Source organism: Alternaria hordeiaustralica, assembly GCF_023758085.1.
Source record: "Alternaria hordeiaustralica strain BMP 2776 chromosome Unknown scaffold_2, whole genome shotgun sequence".
NCBI lineage: Eukaryota > Fungi > Ascomycota > Dothideomycetes > Pleosporales > Pleosporaceae > Alternaria > Alternaria hordeiaustralica.
In genome coordinates, this window is record NW_026056774.1 from 1,656,738 (window position 1) to 1,683,827 (window position 27,090).

General features: G+C 53.6%; 10 protein-coding genes across 10 annotated transcripts; 5 read left to right on the forward strand and 5 right to left on the reverse strand.

Annotated features, from left to right (window-relative positions):
* Positions 1-1,848: 1,848 nt before the first annotated feature.
* On the reverse strand, positions 1,849-2,455 carry UBC13 (Ubiquitin-conjugating enzyme 13; the record flags this gene model as incomplete). Its single annotated transcript, XM_049384640.1, has 4 exons — positions 1,849-2,024; positions 2,074-2,205; positions 2,257-2,345; positions 2,403-2,455. 4 exons carry the CDS (start codon positions 2,453-2,455, stop codon positions 1,849-1,851), a joined length of 450 nt encoding a protein of 149 aa, XP_049247996.1.
* A 354-nt stretch (positions 2,456-2,809) lies between these two features.
* J4E84_002012 (uncharacterized protein) lies at positions 2,810-7,660 on the forward strand (the record flags this gene model as incomplete). Its single annotated transcript, XM_049384641.1, has 1 exon — positions 2,810-7,660. One exon carries the CDS (start codon positions 2,810-2,812, stop codon positions 7,658-7,660), a length of 4,851 nt encoding a protein of 1,616 aa, XP_049247997.1.
* A 446-nt stretch (positions 7,661-8,106) lies between these two features.
* Positions 8,107-8,988, forward strand: J4E84_002013 (uncharacterized protein; the record flags this gene model as incomplete). The annotated part of the gene is made up of 2 exons (XM_049384642.1): positions 8,107-8,656; positions 8,720-8,988. 2 exons carry the CDS (start codon positions 8,107-8,109, stop codon positions 8,986-8,988), a joined length of 819 nt encoding a protein of 272 aa, XP_049247998.1.
* A 2,111-nt stretch (positions 8,989-11,099) lies between these two features.
* J4E84_002014 (uncharacterized protein) lies at positions 11,100-12,173 on the forward strand (the record flags this gene model as incomplete). Its single annotated transcript, XM_049384643.1, has 1 exon — positions 11,100-12,173. One exon carries the CDS (start codon positions 11,100-11,102, stop codon positions 12,171-12,173), a length of 1,074 nt encoding a protein of 357 aa, XP_049247999.1.
* A 2,045-nt stretch (positions 12,174-14,218) lies between these two features.
* J4E84_002015 (uncharacterized protein) lies at positions 14,219-14,947 on the reverse strand (the record flags this gene model as incomplete). Its single annotated transcript, XM_049384644.1, has 1 exon — positions 14,219-14,947. The coding sequence occupies one exon, from the start codon at positions 14,945-14,947 to the stop codon at positions 14,219-14,221; it is 729 nt and encodes a 242-aa protein (XP_049248000.1).
* A 384-nt stretch (positions 14,948-15,331) lies between these two features.
* On the reverse strand, positions 15,332-15,749 carry J4E84_002016 (uncharacterized protein; the record flags this gene model as incomplete). The annotated part of the gene is made up of 2 exons (XM_049384645.1): positions 15,332-15,607; positions 15,669-15,749. The coding sequence occupies 2 exons, from the start codon at positions 15,747-15,749 to the stop codon at positions 15,332-15,334; spliced, it is 357 nt and encodes a 118-aa protein (XP_049248001.1).
* A 323-nt stretch (positions 15,750-16,072) lies between these two features.
* Positions 16,073-16,516, reverse strand: J4E84_002017 (uncharacterized protein; the record flags this gene model as incomplete). Its single annotated transcript, XM_049384646.1, is given in 3 exon segments — positions 16,073-16,164; positions 16,218-16,417; positions 16,434-16,516. The coding sequence occupies 3 exon segments, from the start codon at positions 16,514-16,516 to the stop codon at positions 16,073-16,075; spliced, it is 375 nt and encodes a 124-aa protein (XP_049248002.1).
* Positions 16,517-16,808: 292 nt separating this feature from the next.
* J4E84_002018 (uncharacterized protein) lies at positions 16,809-17,444 on the forward strand (the record flags this gene model as incomplete). The annotated part of the gene is made up of 2 exons (XM_049384647.1): positions 16,809-16,963; positions 17,120-17,444. The coding sequence occupies 2 exons, from the start codon at positions 16,809-16,811 to the stop codon at positions 17,442-17,444; spliced, it is 480 nt and encodes a 159-aa protein (XP_049248003.1).
* A 3,254-nt stretch (positions 17,445-20,698) lies between these two features.
* Positions 20,699-23,754, reverse strand: J4E84_002019 (uncharacterized protein; the record flags this gene model as incomplete). The annotated part of the gene is made up of 2 exons (XM_049384648.1): positions 20,699-23,548; positions 23,635-23,754. The coding sequence occupies 2 exons, from the start codon at positions 23,752-23,754 to the stop codon at positions 20,699-20,701; spliced, it is 2,970 nt and encodes a 989-aa protein (XP_049248004.1).
* Positions 23,755-24,928: 1,174 nt separating this feature from the next.
* Positions 24,929-25,828, forward strand: J4E84_002020 (uncharacterized protein; the record flags this gene model as incomplete). The annotated part of the gene is made up of 2 exons (XM_049384649.1): positions 24,929-25,556; positions 25,611-25,828. 2 exons carry the CDS (start codon positions 24,929-24,931, stop codon positions 25,826-25,828), a joined length of 846 nt encoding a protein of 281 aa, XP_049248005.1.
* Positions 25,829-27,090: the final 1,262 nt, after the last annotated feature.

A 27,090-nucleotide genomic window follows, 5' to 3' on the forward strand; every position in this document is an offset into this window, starting at 1 on the left:
GGCGCACTGCTCTTGTTGACTCGCCTTTCCGACGGCGAACTCGCCGACGCGGGATCCACGTTTGTGAGAGAGGCAGAACGCCAGCCTCTACCTTTGTTCGATCAGTACGACATGGTGTTCAGGCATCGTGACGGAATGGGATCGAGCGGCGTAGGGTGGCCGCGGGGTGGAACTCTTGCGGATGGGCGAAGCGTCGGTATCGTTTCGTAGAATCGAAGGTCCTCACAAACGTCGGTGTGAACAGAAGCGTTGCCGTTCATACAGCGACCAGAGTAAAAGAGGGGCAGTCGGCGCCGCAATTAAGTTGTGAGGTTGCTGCCGGTCAGCTTATCGGCGGTCGCAACGCAGTATCAAGTCCCCGGAGCCTATCGAAGATTCTTTAGGCGTGGCGTGGTATGTACGTCGCGATCTTGTCCGTGGCTTCGGAGGTGCCCGTCGAAGTAGTGCAGGCTCTGCTTCTCCCGAATGAAGGATGCATCCTGTGTGAGCTTGCAGTTACTTTCAGCCGTAAGCGCGTATCCATATAAGTGTCGGCATGGTAGAGGGGTGCAAAGTGGTCGCGATCTGGGCCTGCGGTTGACTGTCGCGGAGCTCCGCCTGAGCTCTCGATGCTGGAGGCTGACCCGCGAAAGTACCAGAGGCGCCCAAGTGCTGCAGATACTTGATACGCCGGCGCATCATGTACAGCCGCTCGAACCGTCAGCTTGGTGTTTGTGAAGCCCATCGCATCGTCTGCGGTGTGAGTCGTTCTGCATTAGAAGCTCCTCCGTGCCCCTTCGGAGAGCATCGCGGAGCTCCCTGGCAGCGACTGCGATATCTGCTGCACCATGTACGATCGAGCGTATCTATTACGAGAAGGGCGGCTCTTCCGGAGAGGCTTGCGAGTTATGCGGTCGTTGTACGTTTCGTTGACGGGGGATGGTGGCGGTAAGGAGGGTGGGGATGAATTTGTGCGGTCTGCCGCGACTAGGACGGCCACTTCATGGCAGCCAAGACACCCCCAAATGCCTTCGCGACGCTGGACACCATCGCCTTGTTCTACTCTCCATCGCGCAGGAGTATCGAGAAGGAGCCGAAGACGAGCGGAGTCTATCAGTCGATGGGTTGGTATCTGCCTGAGAAAGGGTCGTGGCAGCAAGACGCAGGCTGCGCAGTCGAAAAGCTGCGTATGCCTAAGGCGAAACTGCTAAGGAGGTAGGTATCGTCGACAGCAGGACAAATGATTTGCGCGCATCTTTGGGTGTGGTGGCAGAGAGTTCGGCGCCTCAAGCTGGGCCGCCACAAGGAGGGAGTAGCGTTGGCGAGCACCCCCGCCATCCACTTCGAACTTGGAAGCCTCCCCACGCAAGCGTGTACGACAGCCCCAAGACACACAGAACCACACGTAGGAGCTACTTTCAACACAGGACACACTACAACGAACGCAGTATATGCGTGCTGTTAGCTTGATAAAAGAGACATGATCAGTATCAGACACATTCAGTCAACGATGGAAGCGAACAGGATTTGGGTATTGGAGTCGTTATTCATTTTCATGTTATTCGTCCTGGTCAGGGTTCGGCAAACAGAGCTACCAGAATTTCTACTCTGCCAATAGGGTCATGTGCCTCCAATCGTCCATCCAACGCCAGGCTTGCAAGGCAATCAATGGCCAGTATCGTACAAAGGAAATGGGCAGTATCGGAAAGCCAGTCCGCTATAAAGACTAGGCTAACTCGATCCACAATCGCCGGGGAACAGCCACAGGAGAACCCTCCTCTGCTATCTCAGATTGTGTCCTCTGGAGGCAACACCATGATCTTGCCTGTGCTAACCGCATAGTACACGTGGTCTTGGCTATTTCGACGCTCATGGCTTCGCATACTGCTGGGTCCATTCCTGGGCGGTCTGGATGGCTTGTGCCTGGTTCTCCTTCCATGCCTGCGCAACGTCGTTCGCGAGAGGGTCGTCAGGGTTGGGCGCGCCCAAGAGAGCCTGGATCGAGAGGAGGATGGTGCGGATCTGGAGCGCGGGCGACCAGTTGCCTAAACATGTTAGCCAGGTCGTCCCTTTGCAAGGTCGGGTTCCACCTACTCTTGAGGACGTCGAGGCAGATGCGCCCTAGACGGTCGATGTTGGGGTGGTAGATCTTGGTGAGGAAGCGAACCTTGGGCGGCGTCATGGGGTAGTCATCAGGGAGGAACAGTTCGAGCTTGAATACACCTCCTACGAGGCGTGTTAGCAACGACTCGAAGATTGCCGCATGTGCAAACATACCCTCATAAGGAGACTGGCTGGGGCCGTCGATGGTGACATCAAAGTACCGGAGATTGTCGTCGTGAGGTGTCGCGCTGATGCCTTGCACACTGCATAGGCAACTGTATTAGTAAATCTACGGAGATTCTTATAGCGGACATGCTCACGGCTCGTTGACCAGGCGCTCGGTTTCCTTGATGATTCGCTTGGGCAGCGACATGATTGAAGGCGGGGCAGGAATCGTCAGCGGCAGAGGAGGGGTGATCGCGAAAGATATGCTTCACGAGTACGGATCGCGACAGTCGTGGAAGCCTAGTTGGAGGAGGTAAGTTTATTCCTCCAGGTAAGAGAAGAAGATGCCGCGCCTTCGCAGTAAGAGCTACTGCGCTAAACCTCCCGGGCTGGATGTTTGACCTTGCGTAATCGGTCGGGCATGCCACCGACGTTGCCAAACGAGGCCTAGCCCAACAGCCGGCATCTCCATCGCTGGGGAGGCGCGCCAAGGGGCCAGGGTTATCACCAACACCAACACTCTCACCCTCATCCATCGCGGCCAAGTTTGCCAACGCCCAAGATGGCGGCCACAGGGGGTGGGCCATCATCGGCATTCAAGTCGCCAACGTTTGAGAAGGATGTGCAGATCGTAGTAGACGATGATATTGGCGCCGCAAGTATAAGCCCAGCAGGACGCGACGTGGTACTCGCTAGCAAGAATGGCCTTCGCATCATAGATCTGGATGACTTGTGGTCTCTACCACTCGTCATCCCAAACCAGTCCTCATGGGATGTTGCAGATGTACAATGGTCTCCGTTCGCGGCACGCGCCGAATGGATCGCGTCGACGCGAAACCAGCTTGCGCTTGTATACAATCTCTCCATGCCTTACAACAACAACAAAGCGCCCATCGAATATACCCTGCGCGCACATGATCGAGCTATAACAGATATCAACTTCTCCGCACATCATCCAGACCTCTTGGCAACTTGTGGTGTTGACAGCTTCGTCTTCGTCCACGATCTTCGCAGCCAAAAGGCGCCACTGAAGCTTGCCGATTATACCGCAGGAGCCACCCAAGTGAAATGGAACCGCCAAAACGACAAGATTATCGCAAGTGCTCACGACAAATACCTTCACATCTGGGACACTCGTCATGGAGCCAACCCTCTTTCTACCATTACTGCGCACACGACCAAGATTTACGGCATCGACTGGAACCGCAACGACGCGAACAAGATCATGACCTGCTCACTCGACGCGACTATCAAACTTTGGAACAACGTAGGTCTGAAAGACAATATAACCGTTCCTCGCCGCGTTATTCGCACTGATTACCCTGTGTGGCGAGCGCGACATACGCCCTTTCCACATGGTATTCTCGCCATGCCGCAACGTGGCAACTCCTCTCTCTGGCTATACAAACACGTTGATGGTAGCGATCCTTCGACCTTTACCAACACTCATGCTACAGAATTCCCCGAGCACGGCGAGCATGGCCCTGCCCAAGTTCGTGAATTCCTCTGGCGCACGCGTGGCTCTACCGATGACGGTTTCGACAACCGGGACTTTCAGTTGGTTTCTTATGGTACTGACAGGCGACTCATACTTCACCGTCTTTCTACAGAAGATTTGGAAGCGTGGGTCGGTCACCGTAAAGGCGAGCCACTCATCGAACAGCCCAGTAGGACGCGAAACGGTGCAACGTATGTTTCATATCGCGATGGACCTATCCCTACTACCACTAGTACAACCACTCAGGACGAATTCGGCCCACCTCGCAGACAACGCAAAGGCAACCTTTCCACTCTCCTCCAGAACTACTCACTGAAAGAAGACGCTTACGCTCCGCGCTACCATGACCGAATGCATCCTCGGATTCAACAGGAGACAATTCCGCGAGAAACCATGACGGCTCGACCGATTCGGCGACATGATCCACGTGTAGTCAATCACATGAAGTGGATTAATGGCATCAAATTCGGGAGCGACGGTCACAACGATATCAATGACCTCCATGCTCCCCCCAACCATCACGACCGTAATAAGAAGCAGCCATTTCAGGAGCAGAACGACCTTGGTGCAGAGATTGCTTTGGTAGGCCACAAGTACAAGAAGCTTGCTTTTGAAGAAATCGATATTCCCCGGCGACGCATCAAGGTCTCCTTCAGCGGTCCGTGGGGTGATTGGGATGCAGTCACAAACGAACCCAGATTAGTCTTTCTTCGCTTCACCATCAACTTCCCAGTTTCCTACCCGAGGGCAATCAAAAGGGAAGAGTCGGGCTCCGTTCTCAGCAGGATATCGAGTCCTTTGCATATTGAGTTCGAGAGGACGACAGCGGCGATTAGCAAAGAAACCCAAGACGAATTGACGAACAACATGCACCGTATTGCGGAAACCTGCGCAGACCAACAGCGAGAGGGCCTGGAAGCAGTCCTATCGTACGCGTTGGGTGAACGAGCTTTGGACGACAGCCTAGATCTAGCCGAAGGTGATGACCCGCTCGCAGACCTTGGACCACTGCCTGGCGAGAGCTCTAGTGAGGATGAAGACCAGGAGGGCGAGTTCACTGACGACGTCATGCAGTCATCCCATACTAATGCCAACATACCGCTGCCGGTTCAATGTACTGCACGGTTCTCGGTAGATGGATCCCTTGTAGTCGCAAGGATACCCGTAGCAAAATCTATGCCTGGCGCAGATACCTTCAGATTCCAGATTACCAGGAATCTCAGACAGGGTGTTTCGAAGAATGACATCTTCGACTCGTTCGGCCGCTTCACAAATCGTCATCCGGGAGCCTCCGATGGTGCGTCGTCGCCATCCTCCTCCGTTGGATCATGGGAAACATCCTCCACCCTATCTTCATCGTCCGACTCCCACCATGCGGGAAATTCGCATATAGGCAACTTCCAGCCACCGCTTGCTTGGCAAAAATCGGCATCCCGCTTCCAATCCCGAAACTCTATACCCTCTTCGACTGGCGGAGGAAAACAGACGACTAAACCTAAGTCGACAGTGTCAATACTATTTTCTGCCACGGAGGATCTGGTACCCAGTAAACGTGAACTCGCAGAGGAATACAGGATCTTTGGACCTGGACCAGTGATTTGCGAGCACAACTCTGAAGTAGCTCGGAAGTACGGCTTTGATGATCTCGCGGATATCTGGATCCTCTGCAAACTGATATTGAGTAATGAGGTGCCTTTGGAGATACTACCTCAAAAGTACCGGAGGGACCAAGTTCTTGTACTCGCCCGAAGAGCTCTTAGGAGAATTAAACGCAAGGATAGTGGGCTGGACCTACAATTCGACGAGGCAGATACCGTGGCCAATCCTAAGCTCAAAGCTCGCGTGAAATGGGGACATCACATTGTCGTCACGTGGTTGATCCCATCACTGTTCGACCACTTCGAACGCCTAGCGGATACCCAGATGCTTGCCATGCTGTCGTGTATCTTTGCAGAACCTGCTGCTCGCGAAGGTGTCACTTCAGCCATGGCCAAGATGCGACAATCCCAGCTACCTATGTCCATGGAAGCACCAGCGTTTTCATTAGACTACTTCCCTTCAGTGGATGCTGCGTGGAGTTTGTTCCAGCCCACAATTTCTGTTCCATCTACGCCATCGCAATCGCGTTTTGCAACGCCGGCCAACGAGTTTGCTTGGCAAAGACTGGCCAAGAATTTCGATACGTATGGCAGTCATGGAAGCTCAAACGGCCCGTGGGGTAGCGACCATGTCAGCTCCGAATCTGTTACGCCATACTCTACTGGTAACACGCCTCCCGCCTTGTCCAGGGCGTCTACAATGAGGAGTGCGCAGACGGCTAATCACACACCATACGGAACATCGCCAGAGCAAAGTCACACGGCGCATAAAAAAAGCTCCGCTGCAAATTTCGCAAGTGCTGTTGCCGCATTGTCGCGTCCTTTTGCAAACGCAATGTCCTCTTCACCTCCAGTGAGGTCACGCATGGACGATCTCTCAACTTCAGCACCCACCAGTGGTGTTACCTGGGGCACAACCACATTCTATGGAAGCGACTCCCATGATCAAAACAATCTCTCAACCTCACGCTCAAAGCACGGCAAGCGAGCAAGCTTCGGACAGTCAGAGCAAGTCAATGTCAACTACATAGAGGATTCAGATTCTGACTACGAGAGAGTCGAGGATGACGGTGGCGACAGACTAGCGAACTCAAAAGAAAGTGGCCCGTCTGACAAACCTAGAGATGGTGTCAGTAACAGAGGAGGCATCAAGGTCACGCTCAAGAATCAAGATCAGTTCGATGATGAGGCATGTTTCAGTAGGCCACTACTAGACACAAGTAAAGACTGGTTACATCGGGCTTGGCGCGAGCAGTATGCTGAGATGCTGAGCCGCTGGGGTTTGATCAGCATACGGGCCGAAGTACTAAAGTTCAATGGCCTTGTGTCATACTTCCCAGCTGAAGCTCCTCGTACCGGCCTCAAACATGGCTCAGTATCGCTCGCACTAAAGACATCCGCCGACGAAAGCGGCGATGAAAAGACATCAAGACATCTATCTCGAGCTTCATCAACACTGGTTCCGCCAACACCCACCACATCACAGATGAAGCGCACACCGGGCGCATCACCTCACCACTTCTCCTTTAACCCCGAAGCAATGGAGTTCCAACCTGGAACGATATCTGGCGGTATATCAGAAGAGGGTCTACCGTCTTTCAGCACACTCATTCCAACAGAGCAGTATCTCCAACTTTCAATACCCGTCCCAACCCCAACGAAGGAGCTAGACGAGAGCGTTGCCGGCCTAGATACGTCGCCTGGACAGAATCGACTGCAACCCCCACCCAGCAGAGCGAGCCGACCCAGCCTCTCACGAGGTACATCAACCGTCTCAGCCGGTTCATCATGGCGTGACGGACGCTCGCGCACCAATATCACCACTACATCCTCCAAGCCCACCAAAACAGACCCCGTGTACAGTTGCAGTATCTGCTGGATCCGCGTCTCCGGTCTTTTCCACCTCTGCCCTTCATGCGGACACGTCGCACACATGGAGTGCATGGACGACGAGATCGGTATGGACGACGGTGAATGTGTTGTCGGCTGTGGATGCGGCTGTGGCCTCGAAAACGACGACGAACGCAGCAGGATGGAAGCCTATATCGAGGGCGTACGCGCCGCGAACGCTGCTGGTATCGCATGGGAAGAAGGCAGCGAGTGGTTCCCTAGCGGTACTACGACGCCTGCGCTATATGCCGAGAGCGCCTATGGTGACTTCATGACGGGCGGTGCGAGTAAGATGGCGGGTATGAATGGTGGCGAGGAGAAGAGGAAGGAGAGGCTAGGTGGGCGCAGTAATGTGGTTAGTCCTACGCCGGCTAAGAAGAAGAAAGGGAAGAAGAAGGTGAGGGCTTCGGGGTTGAGCTACTATTGACTGTAGGACTACGAGAGGAGATACCCTTTTCGGCTTTTGTAGTGTTTGCTTTTCTAGGCGTCTTCACTGTTTCGGCGTTTGCATATTGCGCGGCTCTTATATGACGTCACATGTACATTCTGTCGATGTAATCGTAGCTGTACTTTACTGTTTGTAGTTTCACATATGGCAGGGAGTTATTATGCACCCACCTGCCCGGTCCATCCAATCGCACGACTGCATGCATGCGTTTCCTCATCCCTGCGCTTGTCAAGCCGATCCTTTGCGTCGCACAAACAACAAAAGACTCGCCTCATCACCATACCGTCCTGTGTTGGCTTCTTCCTCTTTCAAGCGTTCACTTTTTCATATTGACCCCACTCATCTCACGCTTTCGCAGAAGCTTCCTCTCGATACTGATCGTAGCAAAACACATACACTTTCAGTTATTCGGTCAATCGGTTATCATGTCTTTCTTCAACGACGCCTGGAAGGCAATGGACGGCTTTGGTCAAGAAGCGGGAAAGCAAATGGGTGGCGCTGCGGATGAGGCTGGCAAGAACCTTGATCAATTTGGCCAGGAAGCAGGGAAGCATATCGGCGGAGCCGCGAATGACGCTGGTGAAAATCTCGACGCCTTTGGTCAGGAAGCTGGCAAGCACATCGGTGGTGCTGCGGAAGAAGCTGGCAAGGGTCTCGATGAGTTTGGACAAGAAGCTAGAAAGCAGATCGACGATATCGCCAAAGAGACGTACGGACATGTCGAAGCATTCGGACACGACGCGGCGGAACAGATCGGACCTGCTCTAGAAGAAGCGTGGAGTCATGTGGACGCGTTTGGTCAAGAGGCTGGGAAGCAGATCGGTATTGCCGCAGAGCACACCAAGCAATGGATTGAAGAGCATCCAGGAGAGACTGCAGGTATCATCGCTTGTGTTGTCGCTGCTCCTCTCGGTATCGCGGCCGCACATGGTATTCTGCATATGGTGGGCTTCACGGCCGCGGGTGTTGCAGCTGGTAAGCTCCCTCAAATGCCGACCAGGAACCATATGCTGTGTAATTGACTGACATGTCTCATAGGATCTACCGCAGCCGGTGCACAGGCCGGCATTGGGAGTGTTCCAGCTGGGAGTACCTTTGCTGTTCTCCAAAGCGCAGCAGCGGGAGGCGCTGGCGCTATACTTGTCAACGGCATCGCTGCGGGCACGGCTACCGGGGTTGCTGTCGCTGCTACAGCCCCTGGTCTTATCAAAGCCATGAAGGAAGGCAAGAAGGAAGTTATTATCGACGATGTCACGTACAAGATCGAGGACAAAGGAGAGGTAGAATCCTCGCCACCAGGTCAATAGAGTCTGGCTGTGAGCTCAGATGGTGACGGAAGAGTGTGAAGACGCTGGGGCACTACATGTCGCTTGAGACCTACACGACATATCTCCGTCTTGTGAAGGACGACATAGAGATACGAAAAAGCTTAGCCTCCTACTGTTTTGTGTCTTCTGTGCGCAGTGCAACCAATGGAGGCCGGCTACAAGTAGGCCTGGTCTAGACTTACTGACGTATAGTTCCCAAAGCGTGTACGTTCCTAATACATGCTCCACGGGATCTCCCACGGCTTTGCGTCGCTCCCGAAACAAGGCTGAGCCGTTCGTGGAGCGGTTCACGGCCGGCTGCAAGGGTTCCGAATGCGGATAGCGTCGATGAGGGGGCCTGCACCACGATCCCAGCCAACGGCTAATACCAACTGTCAGCCGTCGCACAATATACTGGACTCGAGTAGCTACCGCCGCATATCACTGAGCACAAGAACTTGAAGTAGAAAATTCGCGATTGCGCAGAGTGAAGAAAGATGCTGCAACCGGACCCCACGCGTGATTCGCGACCCCGATAGGTAAGGCGCTAATGACTAGCCGTGCATCTCCCCAGCTTCTTCTCCACTTTAGATACCGCTGCCTTCCTGCTTATCTACCAAACCTCCGGTGATTCTTCTCGCTTCTGCGTAGCTAGTCAATCGTTGTTTTGCATATGATATCTCGGGCCGCCGACAAGTTCGCCCAGCGACCGAACGCTCGCACCTTCCGCGGCAGATGGCTGAGGCTATCACTGTTTCGTCATCCTCATCCGTGCTGAGATCATCCGACACTGCTCCGATCGACGTCAAGCCCGCTAAGCAGGTGTCATCTGCATCATGTTCCGCGAAGAAGAAGGCAACCAAAGCTTCCGATACCTCTGGCGTCACCAAGAGGAAGCAGTCCAAGAGCCGTAATGGTATGCTTCCCCTGCGTCAACTCTTATCGCTCACATGATAAGCGTAACTCGACCTGTTTCCACCTGTGACTATACTGACCTGTGTGTAGGATGCGTTTCCTGCAAGGCGAAGCGCTTGAAATGTGACGAAAGACATCCTTCATGCAAGCAATGCGAGAGACGTGCAATAACATGCGGCGGTTACGCCAAAGATTACAAATGGAAGCACTATGACGAGTTGAACACTACGAGCAAAGCGCCCATCAATCCACGTCAAGGTTAGTCTTGACACAGCCATACTGATACGCATCTGACAGGCTTAGGCCCGACCCTCCAAACCCCAACAGTTATGTCTTCGCAATTCCAGGGACAGTACGGTCTCCAGGAGTACCAATGCACCTTCGGGAACCTGCCCCACCCTGGGGTATACTATTCGCCGCACCAACACTCATACCCTTTCACGCATGGTCCGCCCATACAAGCAGCCTTTCCACATCCTCCCTTGGCACCTATGGGAAACTTGTTCACTGTCCCGACGACATCGCCGTTCATCATCTCTCAGTCGATATCACCAGTGGAGTCATATGCGCCAGGTTCTTTCGAGCCATTTGGCATTATTGGAGCCGAAAGTACGACTACTGCACGAGCCAATACGAATACTGACTCAAGCCTTTCGTCAGGCCAATCTCCCCGAATAGTAGACCTCCTACTCCCAGGAACAGATCTAAATGTGCCACCGGAGGAATACTCTTCCTTTGTGTCTCAGCATGAGGCTTTCTATCAGCCCTCTGGTATGACGCCTCCAGCGCCATTGGATGACGATGTCGATGAAGAAGTTGTACGCGATAAGATTGACGAATCTGCAGCTTGCGTGATGTGGCTACCATCGCCCACAACACCAAGCTCATCAGGGTCTTCCTCGAATTCTCCCGACTTCAAGATCCCGGCCCAGGTGCATTTATCTATGACGTCGGCGGAGTCACTCACACGGCGTTATCATAGGGACACGTGCGGCGTACTGTCACTGAAGGACGGGCCTACAGAGAACCCATGGCGGACTCTCATCTGGCCTCTAACGAGGGATTGTCCCGCACTCTATCATGCCATCGCATCGATGACCTCCTTCCATCAGGCAAGAGATATGCCTACTTTGCGCATCCAGGGTATAGATCATATGCGGAGCGCCGTACATGCATTGGCTGCTGGACTTCAAAACATGCGTGTCGACGCAGCTATATCGACTACACTTGTTCTGGCCTTTGCCGAATCTTGGGACCAGCATATCAGTACCGGCATCAACCACATCAAAGGAGCTAAGATCTTGATCAATCAAGCACTCATGAACCATCGTCTTATGCCAAAGCAAGGCGAAGAATGGGCTCGGCTGAAGTTTCTTTGCAACACTTGGATTTACATGGACGTTCTTGCTCGCCTTACTTCCGCTGACGAAGACGACGCATACGATGTCGACAATGTGAGAGAAAGTATATATGCTGCTGGAGACACCGACTCTACTCTTGACCCGTTGATGGGCTGCGCGCACACGCTCTTCCCCATCATTGGTCGGGTCGCCAATCTGGTGAGGAAAGTACGGAGATCCGATAGCAACGGACCCACCATCATATCGCAAGCAGTGCAATTGAAATCTCAACTCGAGGAATGGACCCCGCCTTCTCACATTGAAGAACCAGAAGATGAGACAACAAGTCCGCAAGATGCTATCAAGACTGCGATCGCTTATCAATACGCAACACTGCTCTATCTTCACCAAGCCGTACCTGAGGTTCCTTCCCAGCCACCCGGCGTGCTCGCAAACAAAGTACTGTGCGCCTTGGCCACCGTTCATCCACGCTCACGCTCGATCATCGTGCACATCTACCCTCTGATGGCTGCTGGCTGTGAGATGACTGAGCCGGATGAACGGGAATGGGTCAAAGATCGCTGGTCTATGATGTCTACCAGAATGAAATTGGGGATCATAGAGCGATGTTTGGAAGTCACGAAGGAAGTTTGGAACCGACGCGACAATCATGCGCTTGAGCGTACAAGCACGAATATGGAGCACTTGCGCAGCGACAGCTTCTCATCAGACGCATCCATTATTTGCGAGAACGACGCCTATCCCGATGATTACGACCCCGATCGCGACTTCGGTTCACGAGAAACACCGTACGGGATGCCGATACCGTCTGGTACCACAGACTCCCAGAATTCGGGAGTGACAGTCAAAAGCCGCTTGCATTGGTTGAGCGTCATGAAAGAGTGGGAATGGGAGGTCCTCCTCGGTTGAACCACAACCAGGCCTCCAGTCATGTTCTGCATTCACCAGCCATTCCAACAGATCTTACATATGTTGTTCTCACTTCGGAAACTTAATGTTCGCATTTCAAGGTTGGGTTTGCTTCGTAATGCCTGTTTTTGGAGTTGGCGTTGCGAGGTACAAGGTGCGAAACTAGCCATATCGCTCAACAATGTTCAGAATCAGGCTCAAGCGGCATTCAATCTCGGACCAAAAAGCCCAATCGGAGGACTCATATCTGACGCTCCAGCACGGCATTAAGACACTCAATGCTTCCAGCATATTGCCGTAATACATATCGACCTTACTCCAATGGACCTTCATTCGCATCACACTGAGCCGTCCTTTTGGCGATAAGAAGCCAGTCCACCAACTCTCAGACATCAACGACTGTACTTCGTTTCAAAACGGCCCAATCGAGTTCACCGGTCTTGTGCGCTCAAACCATCGCACATGCGTCACCCGGGCGGCCAGTATCAACGTGCGCGCACGACATACACTCGTATTCCCCTCGAGGTGGCTTGCATGTTGATAAACTTTTCGAAATTAAGGCACGTCGTTATAGGCTACAGTACTATAGTCATGAATACACGGGCTGTCAGATAGCAGCCACAGACTGTAGTGCCTGCTGTCAGAGCAGCCAACCGCTTTACAGCGCAGAGGTGCTACAGAACGCATGATCCATGCTTGGAAGACCGATGATAGAACTTGCAGACACATCTAATGCAACTAGAGTTGGCTCAGTACGTCGATCATGCGACTTATCACATCCTACCGCAAGGTCCCGTCTGTGGCTTGCATTCCAAGTTGTCGTCATCCATGTCAGTCCTCCACCCAAGGAAGCTAGTAAGCTGCAGCCGTCCGATACTCAGCGGGCGTGCACATGAGCAACAGAGCTACCATGATCCCGTGATCATGTTGACCAAGCATGCGCCGCCAGGGTCGAGTATTGGGTCGTTGCTCAAACAAGGTACAGCTCGGCCGATGTAACGTTGGATGCTTTCGGTATTCTCGCTTGACTGCCGCGATGACCAAGCGCCAGACAGTAGGTATGACGGAAGAGCGGACTGAAAATACCGCATGACGCTATCGCAGTTCGAGACACTTTCCAGGAACACACAGATCAGTGGCCTCCGATTGTGTCTCGCCACAAAACAATCCCACATCAAACAAGGATCTTAGCACCCCAACCAAGCAAGCCAGCTCAACCGATCCAGTTACACTGCCACCTAAGGCACACGCGTCATGACCAGGTCATTGATGCCATTCAAATAAGGCAAACGGGGCAAATAATCTTCTATGGATACAGTACCCGTCGTCAATTCTTACTTCGTTCGGAATACCCTGCAGCATGCAGATCATCTGCGCACCTACTCGGCAAAAGAGCCGAATGAGCACGAAGACGGCGGCAACATACATCTTGGCATTAGCCATATATGCAGGTACATTCTGTTTCGGAGTCTCGGAGACCAAAGGCGGGCGATGACACAACAAAGACAGGCGCCTGACAGCCCACTACGTGTGCCACGAAACACCGACACCAGCAGGCATCAACCTAGTCGACCACGCTATCGTAGTTTTCGAGCGACTCAGCAGCGACACAGGCATTTGTATGTGATGTGCCTGAGAAGCATTATTGGTGGCGTCCAGCACGGAACAAGGATTGACCCAACAGCAGTACATGACGGATCATGTGACTACGCGATACATTGGTGGCGTCTTTCGCCTTACGTGACACCTCGGGGTCATCTTGTTGGGAATTGAACAGGAGGCGCAGCGGACTGACGTCGAGGGTGTTACTGTGAAGTGTGCTACGGGCATTGCAGCATGGACAAGCGGGGCTTTGATGGAAGCTGCTAGCGTTGAGGGGAGGTAGAGAGAAGAGTACGAATAACGAAGAACTAATAGGTGAAGATTTGGACGACAAATAGATCTGAAACACTGCGAGAAATGTACAGTGCATTATGTAAACATCTCCTAGTCCGACTACTATATGCCAATCACCACACCATACCATTAAGCCGTATCACCCACATCTACACCCCAGCATCAGCATCGTCCCCCACCTTCGCCCTCGCCCTAACCTTCATATTAACCATCATGATAGTCTCAACCCAGTCCCTCCCTAAATTCTGCTCAACCTCCAAACGCTCCTGCAGCTTCTTGATGCGCTTATCAGACTTGGCCTGTCGACAACGCAGGAAATGGATGGTCTTATTCTTGTCCTGTAGCTTAGCCCAGATCAAGTCGTCGACGTCTTCTTGGGTTGGGGATTGCACATGGGCGACTTCCAGGGAGAGCTGGTGTTGCTGCTCTTCGAGATCGGCTAGTTGAGCATGACGATCGGTAGCAGTGTCTTGTGCTGCGTCTGTAGCCTTGTCTTGCAAGTCTTGCAAGTCTGCCACTTGCTCAGTTAGAGTCTGGAGCTGCAGTCCAAGAGCTTGGATAGTCTCATTGGTAGCTTCAGCATTGTCGCGAAACCTCTCCTTTAGCTCCATAAATTCGCTCTCCTTCGCTGTGAGCTCTTCAGAAGTTTGTTGGAAGAGCGACTGGTTGAGTTCAGACTGCTGCATCAACTCTTGGTTGCGGTTTTGTAGGCGAGTGTTGGTCGCAGCCAGGTTGTCGTTGTCCTGACTCAAGGATGCGAGCGAGGGCGCCAGGGAAGGCGTAGCAGAGCCTGTGGGTGAGCCCATGACGGAGTCGGTGCGACGAAACCGGCTGAAGAAGCCGGCTTGTTGGGGCTTACATGTCATTGAGGCGGACATGATGCTAGGTTCTCAGGTGGGCGTGATGTGAGTCGAGGGATTTCTGCAGTTCAAGACGCCGAACAAGTGGTACTGGGAGGACTACAATGGCTCTGGGATTGAGCCGGTTGCTGCTACTCTGGAGGATGTATGCGGTACTTTGAGGTATAGTTTTATATAGAAGCATGTAGAACATGTTGCATTCACAATGTCAAAATTACAAAACCACGAAGACACCACTGTACACACACCAAGTAGACATGATATGCGGCACACCACGCGATGGAATTTGATGCCAGAAGGGAGATATCTATCTAAAAAAAAACACAAAAAACAAAAACTCGGAGGGGGGAAGAGGAAACAAGACGGGGAATCAGAATAGTACCAAACCACCCAACCCCATCTTCAAACATCTTTGAAGATGCCAGACCACAGTTCCTCTCCAGGCCGAAGCACGACCCTCTTGGCAGGCACAATGTGCGTCTGCACAAAGATCCCGTTCACCTCATCCGCCATTTTCTTGCCGAGGATTTTCAGCAGGGCGGCGTTGGTGGTCTCCAGATCTTCGATCCGGGCGGCCGCAGCCGACTTCTCTTTCATCAGCAACTCAACGAGATGCTGGTACTGCTGCTCGATACGCCTGAGCGCATCAGCGGCGGGGCCGGCGGCGAGAGCGGGGTGCTATGCAAGTAACTTTGTCAGTGCTGATACAAAAATGACAGAGAGGCCGGGAGGTACTCACGTCGCTGGCCGTGAAGATGTCGAGCTCGGTGGCGACGATGTCGCCGTCATGGTGGCCTGGGAGGGGGACTTGATGAGACATATTAGTATATGTAGTAGTCTCGGTGATGTTTTGCAGAATGTTTGTGAGATATGAAGAGGATGTAGTCTGCAAAAGAGGTTCTGGCGGCTGAGGAAATAGGAAGATGGGAGGCGGTTGGACAGTTTATATGCTACGCAAAAGATGGGATGGTGACGGTGAAGGAGGAATTAGAAGTCGGGGTGAATGAGAAATGGACTCTCGAAGACGGTCAATTCGGGCTATACAGAGCTATTATGCTGTGCTCTCTTGAGCTATTTGTATGCCTATTCGTCTTCACCTACGACTCTTGTCTTGTTCACTTGCCCTTCCTTCCCAGTATGTATTCATGCGCCCTTCTGCACCAGCTCTGTGACTTGTTGTTCGATGGCCTTGTCGTCCAGGCCCTTCAGTGACAGCTTCCGCTCCTTTCCGAAGTCTATCCCAGATTATTAGCATTGCTCTCGTGTGTCGTTCTTGGGTGTGACGCACCGAATCGCGCATATACGGTAGGCTGGGTGTTGCTGGCTTCGCGGATCATGATGGGGATGGATGGGTTGGCCTTCTTCATGGCGGGGTAGCTTCGCATGAGGAAATTCCTGTCCAGTCGGTCAGCGCGGTTCGCTCTATCCTGCCTGTCCTGTCTATCCTGCTCTTGTGCAATGGCGTGCGCGTTGGGTTGCGCTCCTTCACTCGGTTGTCGCATACCTTGTCGCGGCGCTGTGCTCGCTGGTCTGGCAGAACAGGAACCTCAGCTCCTTGAGGCCGTTTGCGAATGCTTTTGACGCCATGGTAGGGACCGGTACTGGTGTGCGGGGGTATCAATGGGTGACTGTCGTCACTGGGCCGGCAGCGACATTCAATGTTCGTCAAGCTGCCAGACGCACGCCTTGCCCAAACGGGCCTAGAGCAGTCGGAGCACCCCCATCGATAGTCCCGGATTTATCATCTCATGCTTGAGCCCGACATCGCGACGGCTCTCGCACACGACACTCGCCAAGGCCTCGACCTCGCTCTCGACGCCCCAATTCCTGCTCCCACTCGAATCGCCGACCTCGAGAGTCCAGGACACAGCTCGCCATCATGTCGTTCCGCCCCGGCTCCCGCATCTTCAGCTCCTTCCGACCCTTCTTCCAACGCGCAAATGCCCGCCGACATGCTTCCACGGCGGGCGCTGAGCCCGCTGGCTTCCAGAAGTTCTGGAATAGCCCCATCGGTCCCAAGACAGTCCACTTCTGGTATGCTGCCTTCATACCACCTCCATGCCCACCCGCAATGCGCTGCCAGCTCCCCGCACTCTCCGAAGCGCATCCGCATCCGCAGCAGCAAACACCCACCTCCAAAACCCACCGCACCGCACCCAAGCCATCGCACAAATGCTAACACTCCAGCAGGGCCCCAGTAATGAAATGGGGCATGGTCCTCGCCGGCGCCTCCGACTTCTCCCGCCCCGCCGAATCCCTCTCCTTCACCCAGAACTTCGCCCTCATGTGCACAGGCGCCATCTGGACGCGCTGGTGCTTCGTCATCCGCCCCAAGAACGTCGCGCTGGCTGGTGTCAACTTCCTCGTCTTCTGCGTCGGTGCCACACAAGTCGGCCGCATTTACATGTACAACAAGAGTCTGGAGAACACCGAGGGTCAGGCCAAGGGCGAGATGCTGGATGTTAAGCACACTGCTGAGAAGGCGGAGAAGAAGGCGGAGAAGGCTCTGAAGTAAACTACGACTGGGTGAAGATAGGGTTGAGAGGTTGGAAAGTGGATTCCCCGGCTGGAAAGCTAGGCGTTGGGTGCGGGCAGATGGGAGGATTGAACGACCTGGATGTACATCTACTACGGAATCATGTTGGAGCATATGCACCAGCGTGTTATTATGACAACGATTCCTTTGCTTTAAGTAGCAAACAAAGAACGATCAGAATCCTTCAGCACTCGAAAGTTTCGCGTGTTCAGATTTTTTTTTATAGCTCTATGGTCTGTCTTGCATGCTAACCACGACTCTCCACCGAGCGATAGACATGTCAGGTCAGGAGCATGCTCTTTCTCAGAGTCGACGTCACTAGTTTCTAACGCGTTGTCGAAGTACAGTGTTTCCGACAGACCGAATGACACCAGCGCGCAAACGCACATGTCCAGCCTAGAGCTGTTGTTGCATTCTGACTTATCTCCTCCATTTGCGTACCTTGTTCTTCAGCCCAGCACCCAGATTACGCACGAACGTGTAGCAAGAAAATTCCCGCATGAGATCGCGGAGAGACTTCTCCTCCCCGCAACGCGTAACCTCCCCATCCTCATTGCTGCCATCGACACCGGACTGTTCGGGCTGTAGGAGAGCAACTTCATCGGCCTCGCTGATTTCGAACAGCGCGTCGGGGCTGAAGATGCTGAGTAATTCCATCTCTAGGTCTCGTTCAACATCTCGCTCTTGAGCCGCTCGACATTCCTCGACCACTTCATCTCTCTCCCACCCCTCGAGCGGCAAAAGAGCATGGTGAAGATCAGCGCAGTGCTGCAGAACCACACCGTCAGGATCACGCGGCTCGATCACAGGAGATGGGTGTCTGAGAGATCCTCCATGTCTTGGTGGATCGCGTGCCCGTGCCTCGAGCATGAAATTGAGACAGAAGGCTTGTCTGACCATGACCATACGAGGTACTCTCTTGATAGCATCGGCGGTCACCACGGACGGACTAGGTGCTACGGGTTCCCTGCGGATGCGGTTGGTGTACCTTCGGAATCTGCTTGGAACGTGTATGCGGGATCGTGGAGGTGGGATGAAGGATTCCTGTCGAGAATTGCGGACTGTGCTGAGCGAGTCAAGGCTGACTGGAGGAATTGCTGGCAGTTGTGTATCGTCTGCCTGGCCTGATTTGGAGGTGTATGGTGCCCAGTTTTTGAGTAGACTGACGACGCTGTCGTCTCTGGGTTCGGTCCTCGGACTCGAGCGACCTTTGAAAGAACCCTCATCAGTCGTGATACTGTTCCTAGGTCTCAGGCTTTCGTCATCTGAATTATCAGATTCATCGCCATCTTCTATATCGCTCAACACGCGTACGAGTCCGCGGCCTAGTCTCAATCAGCCCCAGTACGGCACGTCAAAGTTAAGTCAGACTGACCAAGAGGACGTGGAGCAGGAGGTTGCGTTGGTGCGACTTCTGGTTCACTTCTCCAGATAAAGTTGTATTCACAAGTCCTACAAGTCTGAACTGCGTGTCTGGAGAACTGGTATACTGTCGATCCACATCTAGGACATATCCTACGGTCTATGTAGAATCTACCACAGCCGCGCATATGGCGAGCTCGCCGACCTGCATTCCCGGGCATGATTGGGATGCCGATTGACCCGTGGACTGTACGCTATGTGTCTGGAAAGGTAGGTGTACCTGCTGTGGATGTTTTTGCGAAGAAAAAAGCAAGGCGCGAATACTTCAAGTGCTGCCTCTAGTGACTGAATGCCGGTGGTGAGGATGAGATGAAATGACTGCTGCATCACATTAGAACAGTCCGGAATTAGGTCATGCTCTACATACCTTTGATGACGTTGTCGATGGACCCCGATGCCAACAAATGATAGCGATAGTGCTGTAACGATAGAGGCGATGACTGATGAGCGGAAGGTCGTAGTGGAAGAGTATAGCAGATGCCACTTTGAAGGTCAAAGACCGTCAGCATGGCATTTTGCACGTGCTCTGTCTCTGTGGAAGTCGCAATGGCGAGTGCTTTCTGTCGTGTCGGCGTGTTGACATGCGTCGAAGGCAATCGCGTTCATCCAGCGTGCGAAGCCCTCCAGGCGCGCTCCCACCTTTTTCTCAGTCATCGTTCTCTTTCACATGCGCTCTGCCAGACTTCGGTTCGCCATATTCTGGTTCTGCGATGACCCATAGACCCCTAACGAACCCCTCACGACACCAGTAGTTCAGGTCGATACCTCAACAAGAGTGAGCTTGTTGAATGATAAATACCGCAACCTTCTTCGGGGTCTTCCTCTTTCTCCTCTCTTCCCATGTTTCCGCGTCAGGTGAACGCCTTGCAACACCCAGCACAGCATTCACCACAGCAGTCTCCACAATTACTACACGCATCGCCAAAACAACTTCCCATACTCGCAAAACACGCAATAATCGATTCGATGCACCAAGGGCCTGCCAGCGTGCAATCGATCCGCTGGATGCATCGTGTGCAGCAGTCTTTCGGCTCGTCGTGCGCGGGTGTGAACTCCTCTGTCTCGGGGTTCACTGGGGCGTAATTCATCTTGGATGCGGGGAGAGAGTGGCGACTGCTGGATGAGTTTTGGTGGTAGAGGGTCGGTGCTGAACGAAGGAGGAAGGAAGGATGATGTAAGAAGAGACCAGGTGAGCTTGTAAGTCAGGGTCGATGATGTATTCTGTCGAGAGCAGAAAAAAAAGTATGATAGTGATAATTGACACGTCGTAGATAGAGATTCTAACGTGATAAGAGCCTTGGTGAGCGGTGTTGGAAGTTTTTGATTTTCGACCCGCGAAGTCCAAACGCGCTTCGCGTGAGATCAGGCACGCCAGGCCACCCACAGACACACAGCCCGCCCCCCTCGGCTAGCAGCACGTGGCTGTGAGCGCCGCCGATCTTGCTAATTGGTCTCAGGGTAGGAAAACACAGCCTCTGCAATCGCACAGTTATCATCGAAAAACGGGGCATGCGGTCTAGGAGTGAATGCGGTGGCTGATTGCAAACACGCGCAGAAAGTGGGTACACGTTATTTTCGTCTCACGCGATTCTCAAACAAGTCAAGGACGTGGCAACGGAACATTTGACATGGGCAATGGAGAGTAAAAGTAGTATTCATTCACAATGTGGGTATCTTGTATGCGCGCCCGCAATAATGGCCTGTAGCAAAACTCAAACCCCAACTCCCTGCCCTGAGGACAATGTGACAATTTGAGAAATGTAGCAAAAACTCCAATGCTGGCGTAAGTGACCAAGTAGTCACGCGGCAGCCTATACTCTGATCACAATGTGGATGCCTAAACCTCTGGCCTCGCGAATGGAGCAAGCCAAACAAGTCCTTCCTACACGACTCACGATCGCATGAAGGCCCTTTTCTGCACACCAGGCTCGTGCGAGCAACTGAAGATCAGACGAAGCCCTGGCATCTAGTACTAACACAGCCTTTTTGTTATTCTTGATTGTCTCCGCTGTGTCGCTGTCATTGCTCCGCGACAGATCAAGTAGGCGCTCTGTAGACTTGGACGTGTGAAGCTCGAACGGCAGTAAGAAGTCAGGATCCAGAACATCGGTGACTGGCACGATCTTGTAGGAGTACGATTGGTGTAGAGGATGCGCGTTCATAGGCTTGCTGCTAGTCGCAAGTGTCTCGACTTCTGGTCCGGCAGATGCTTCGTACATCCGCTTTGGCGCGATATCTGCGGCGTCCGGGGGGTGTGATAGGAGCGGCTCAAAGCCGTGGCTGTTGCGGCGTGATAGAGTCACGCTGTGTTTCGAAGAAGACCTAGAAATGGTCCCGGTACCGGAGCGCCTCAAAACCTTGGGGCGATGCGTGAATGAGGGAGGCGCAGACGCTGCGGTGGTGCAAGGGAAAGAGGTGACAAATTGAGCATCGTAGGCTAGAGTGATGGTGTGGCTCACTGCATCTCCTCTGGAGACAAACGTCATCGATGGGGCATGGATGTCACTTTCGGTTGGCGGTCCTGTCAAGCTGTCACCGTCGATGAGGTCCGTGTTGATTGGAACCAGTTCCCATTGCGAGAAGACCAAGGAGGGACCCAGGTACGAATCAGGATCCTGAGGAAGAACAAAGTCCTCCGACCTCAATGAAGCTAGAGAATCGACTGGCGCGATAGCTGACTCTTCAGCGACTGTGTCAGAACCGTCTCTTGGTCGTAAACGGTTTTCGTGCGGAAGCAGTTCGCTGTGAATCGAGTACCAACGGTCGGCAGGGCTGTCGGGCAGCTTTGGACATGAGATCCAGCCCATACACTCTGTAGAGCCTTTGGCACACGCCAGAATACGTCCAACAACAGAAGCCTTGCTCCAAAAGGTTCTGTCGCCAAAGGTGAATCCGCCGTACAAGTTTGCTGATTCTCCCAGGTTGGCAATAGCGTTGCTGTCGTTCTCAAGCAAGGTCGACACGAGGAAGTGTGACATGGCTTCTCCGGGGAGCACAAGACCGGTCAGATAAGACCGACTCAGCCACCCTCCGATATTGTAGCTGGACGTGGCATCGTTTTCCGAGATGGTCGATACGGGGGAAAGTGGCATGCGCAGGGCACGAGAATTGTTGCGATTCAAAGCAGGCTTTCCGATATGGCCGAAGTAGCTGTCCAGTTGTTGACCGGAAGCGAGGGGTGTTTGCAGTGGCGTGCCGTATACACTGATGCCGGAAGGGGTGGCCATGTCGAGCAACCTTCCGCTGGGTGACGCTGGTGTGGGTTCCTCGGTCTTGTGTTGCTCTCCAAGCTTCCGAGCTAAATCCACCGAGACCACGTCAAGGCTAGGCCATTGCAGTGTCTTCGCAAAGTGAAGAAGCCCAGAGAGCTGTCTGGATTGATGCTGTGGAAGTATGATGAGGTCGGACTGCGGTATTTGGGCGTGAGCGCCTTGGCTTAGCAGTGACAGTAGTCCACGTAGTTTGGGTTTGGGTGAGACTGGCGCATCATTGCCTCTCATGATGACGACATTGTCGAGAAATCTCCGCGCGAGCACCAAATCCCAGTCAACCTTCCTCGTCTTGATCTTGAGAAACCCTTCGATATCCTTTGCGTCAATCCGAAGTCGGATCTCAGCGTCGGTCGCATCTGCATTCGTGAAGGCATCCAGTCGAAGCAGCAACTCGCAAGCCAAGGTGATCTGCAGTAATAGTATCTCCCGCTCTGTCCATAGGGTTTGATGATCATGCTCGGAAGTTGGCTCGGGTTCACTCCACAGTATTTGGCCAAGCCTTATCCTCCATTCGACAAGGCTGAAGTCGTACCAGACACCCTTCAGTCCCAATACCCTGAGTAGGGCCACGATTTGTGTCTGCAAGCCTGTAGGGTCTTCGGTAGAGTCGTCGTAGCCCGGAGGGGTAAGGAACTTGGTGAATAGATTCGCGTACAGATCTCCAGAGCTTTGGTTGTTGAGGATCGTCATGGGCTCGGGGCTGTCTTGGAATGCCTCGTACATGTCCTGGAACTCAGCCAAGCGGTCGTATATCAAATTCAAGTCCACCGAACGGATACCCAGTCGCTCAGGAGTTGCCTGCATGACGTCCTTATTTCTGGCCGACTCAGCGGAGTCTTGACTTGACTGAGACTGGTCCAGCTCGCTGGCCAGCGTGTCAGACCTTGGTAGCTCGAGGAAATGCGAGAAGCCAACAGTCCCCGGCTCGATACCCTGGGCACTGACCATGCTCGGCATCTCCACCACGTCCACCTGATAACCATTGTACTGTTTCGAAGTCTCGGGTAGCTGTGAGGTCTTGGATGGATGTTCGTGTAGGGTCGCGGCTGAGAAGGCGGGTTCGGCAAGTGGAACTGTATCGGCTGCTTCCTTGAGCACAGCATCGGCGTTCCAAGGATGAGTGACGGTTGGTGTGTAGCGACTGCCTGTCCTGGCGATGCCAAACTGCGGGGCCCCAGCGAAGAGCGTACGAAGCTGGCCCTCACCAAGAGTCTCCACCTTGTCCTCCTTGGTTTCTTGCGGTGGTGTAGGTACGCGATCTGGCTCCAGTTCTTCTACAGGCGCCATGCTCTCATGATCGACTGCGGCACTCGGTTCCTCTTGGGGTATCACATCGAGTGTTTGTGGAGGGGCTGATTGCGGGGCAGCGTCATCATGCTTGGGCGGTGCCTTTGTCGGAAAGTTTGCTATCAGCTTCTTGATCATCGTGCGAGTATCGTGACGATAACACCACAGAGAAGGAGCAGGTGACATACAGGTACAGCGACTTCACCCTGGCGCTGTGTTTGCTTCTGCTTGAAGGCCCTGAAGAACTTGAGGACGCGCTGCCTCTTGCTGTCCTTCCGCAGCAGCTTTCCGGCATTCTCGTCAACCATGTCGTGGTGCAGTCGTCGCAGCATCGTGGCGGCCTGCAGCAGGCGGGCGAGGCATACCGGCAGCGGACATTATAAGGGGATAAGGGGACGTCAACAAAGCTCAGCAGGCTGGGCGCGACACAGGCGACAGGCTGCACACATGCACGTCAAACATGGCAGCCATCCCTGCACTGACAGGCGCGCACGTCTCGATGGTTGGTGCGAGGCCGCTGCCGGTCCCTGTCCCGCACATCAGCCTGGTCGATCAGACGAATCCGCGGATGACGTCCAACCTATCGCCCCGCTTAAGTGGCCCTGCATCACCTGCACCTCTCACGCCAGGCACTCACATTCCTGTTAGCAGCGCGCCACTGCGCCTACACGACGCGCGCACATCAATCAAACACTCACAGCCCGTTTGCACTCTCCACGCCGTCGTCTAAAGGCCGTTGTCTATGACGCTATATCGGTCCGCTCGCCTCCAGGTTCCAAGTCCTGTTCAACGGGCCCGTGCCAAGCTTCTAGAACGTGGACCCGGGTCGGTCATTTCCGCGTCTCTAATCTTATCGCCTCCACGACCAACTGCATTCCATGTTGTATACGACGGTGCTCTATATCTACGGCAGCAGTGGTCCGAGAGAGCTCTCTGGCCTTGAGTTGGCTTTCGTCGTTGCACCAGCAAGACAGAGTCACAGTCGCGAACCTCCAACAACATTTACTAGGCATCGTTCATGCCCCATTGGGCACGATTCACCCCAATGTTTCATAACGATCGATGTCCAACTTGGCCAATGGGAGATTGAATGGACCATATACTCACAAGAATTATCGTACGACTTAGCCTTGTGGATACGTAGTGTGCAGGGTATCGTTCTTGGTTCTTCTTTTATGCGAGTAGTGCATTGTCGTTCTGTGACTACTTCCAAGGTTCATTAATGTTGTGCAAACAATCCTCGATAAACGGTATTGAGTCACTGCAACCTCTGGCCTCTGCGGCTGGTACAAGCTATTGAGACTGCAACATCATCAGCAATGGCGTTCATACGTGGACCCCGCATGTCGTGGTGTTACACAGCAGCACCTCCGCATTCACCTATCCCGCGCTAGTGCAGATAATGGTTTGCTATCACGTAGCGACACCGAGAACACTGTGCGCGACACTACGCACACAAGCCAAATCACAATCTCCGACAAGATGGGATTGCTTGAAGACGCGCGAAGACTCGCCGACATCTACGGACCAGAGGCGGCGCGACATGTAGCATCTGCTGCAGACAAGGCATGGACACACGGTAGCGCCTTCGGCCAAGAGGTAGCAAAGCGTGCTGGCCCAGTTGCCTCAGACGCCAAAACCCATCTAGAGAAGCTCAGTAAAGAGGCCGGCGAACACGCTGCTCCAATCGCCGGCAGTGCCTCAAAGCATGCTATGATACTTGCCCGAGCAGCCTACAACAGCGGCAAACAAGGTCTACACGCCCTACCGCAAGTTCCGAGCGGATATATGAACGACGAACACGATTGGAAGTTCATCACAAAGTTCGGGGAAGACATGGCGAACCATCTTGGTACTACAGCCGGCGACGTCTGGGAGAAGCTAAGCAGCGGCGACATCCTCCATGACATTGGTCAGGCGGCTATCCCGAACATTGAGTTCACCAAAGAAGATCTCACGGGGTTCAGCGAGAGGCTCAAAGCTTGGATTCTCGCCAATCCCAAATTGTTCACCACGTTGCTGGCATGTATCGCTTCGGGCCCCATCGCTCTTGCTGTCACACCGGCCATGCTAGGCCTTGTGGGCTTCACACCCATCGGCATCGCTGCTGGTACGTATCGATCACTGATCATATCTCCGGACCGACTTTTAACACATGAGCTAGGCTCCATGGCTTCTGCATTCCAAGCAGGCGTCGCTCCCATCGCTGCAGGTAGCGCTTTCGCTATACTTACGAGTGCCGCAATGGGAGGGTATGGGCTTGCAATCGTCCAGGCGATTGTTGTAGGCTCAAGCGTGACAGGAACTTGCGGTATCGCAGCCAGCGCATTCATGGAAGCTGTCAAGGAAGACCAACAGTCTAGGAAATCGAAGACGGAGTAAAAGCAACGTTGGAGAAGAGAGAGAGCACCAAGAGAGGTACAACGGGAAGATGATGTGGTCTGTATGAGCATTCATTACTTCCCCAATGGTATGTACCTGGCCCGACGGCCATATCGTAATCAGCTAGAGCATCCACTCGAAAGAGCCCAACAGCGGATTAACGATACATGGACGACTGCGCCTTGTTCGCCCCATCCAACTCCAGATCAGCTCTGTTCCCATCGTGAAGCTCGTACACCTATCTCAACGTTAGCTCAGCATCCCTTGCCGCGTTAGCATTTCGACGTACCGGTTCCTGATGCGGCATCTCAGCCACGTGGTGGTACCCTTTGGCTAAATCCTGCTTCTGCCTCTCTTCCGCCATCTCGTTTTCAATCTCCCGAGTCTTCTGTTTTGACTTCCGTCTTCGCAGTAAGATGGTCACTGCAATACCTAGCAGAGCACCAACTCCGGCGCCAACACCTACGCCGATACCGATGTTGCGTCCCGAGTTCGATTTGCCCTCATCTTGCTTCTCTCCGTTCTGGCCAGATAGGTTCGCTGCGTCGGACGATGGCGTGGGTTCCTCACCCGTTCCCGTCCCCGTCGCTACCGGTGCTGCACTCCTAGTTATCGTGCTCCCGATCGAAGAAGCCGTGCCCACACGTGAAGAAGCCGGTCCAGCACTTGGCGATGCCAGCCCCGCGCTCGCAGAAGCTACTTGCTCGCCTCCTAGCTCCTTCGGAATCCTGATTCTCTTCGAGACCAGCGCATCAGCGGAGGCCGAACAGCACGCATTGCTGTCTCCACAACACCAGTACTCTGATTTGGCTGTTCCGTCGCAAGGCGTCAATTGTGCGACGGAGTCTGCTAGATTCTAGTCGCTTGTTAGCTCTCTGAAACTAGGCACCCAGCCACATGCATAGCCACAAACTGGGAAAAGCAACATACCCCGTCTCTGCAGACATCCAAGCAACCCTCCCAGTTCGCATTCGCACAGTAAACCCGGTAGAAGTGCGTCCACGGCTCTGCCTCTTGGCCAGGTGCGCTGCTGAAGCCTCTGTTCTGACACAGCCCGTTCGGCATGCATTCATCCGCCGTAGGGCCGTTTATAACATCGCCGCCCGGTGGATTCGGCCATTGCGTCTGGCAGCATGTGTTGTAGAGTGGGGAGCCAGATATGGAGGAACAGCGCGAAGTTCCTTCGTCCTGGTGCGCGGTGCCGTTGGGGAGGAAGCAGGTGGGCGTGCTGGACGGGAGCGACGCTAGGAGGAGGAGAAATG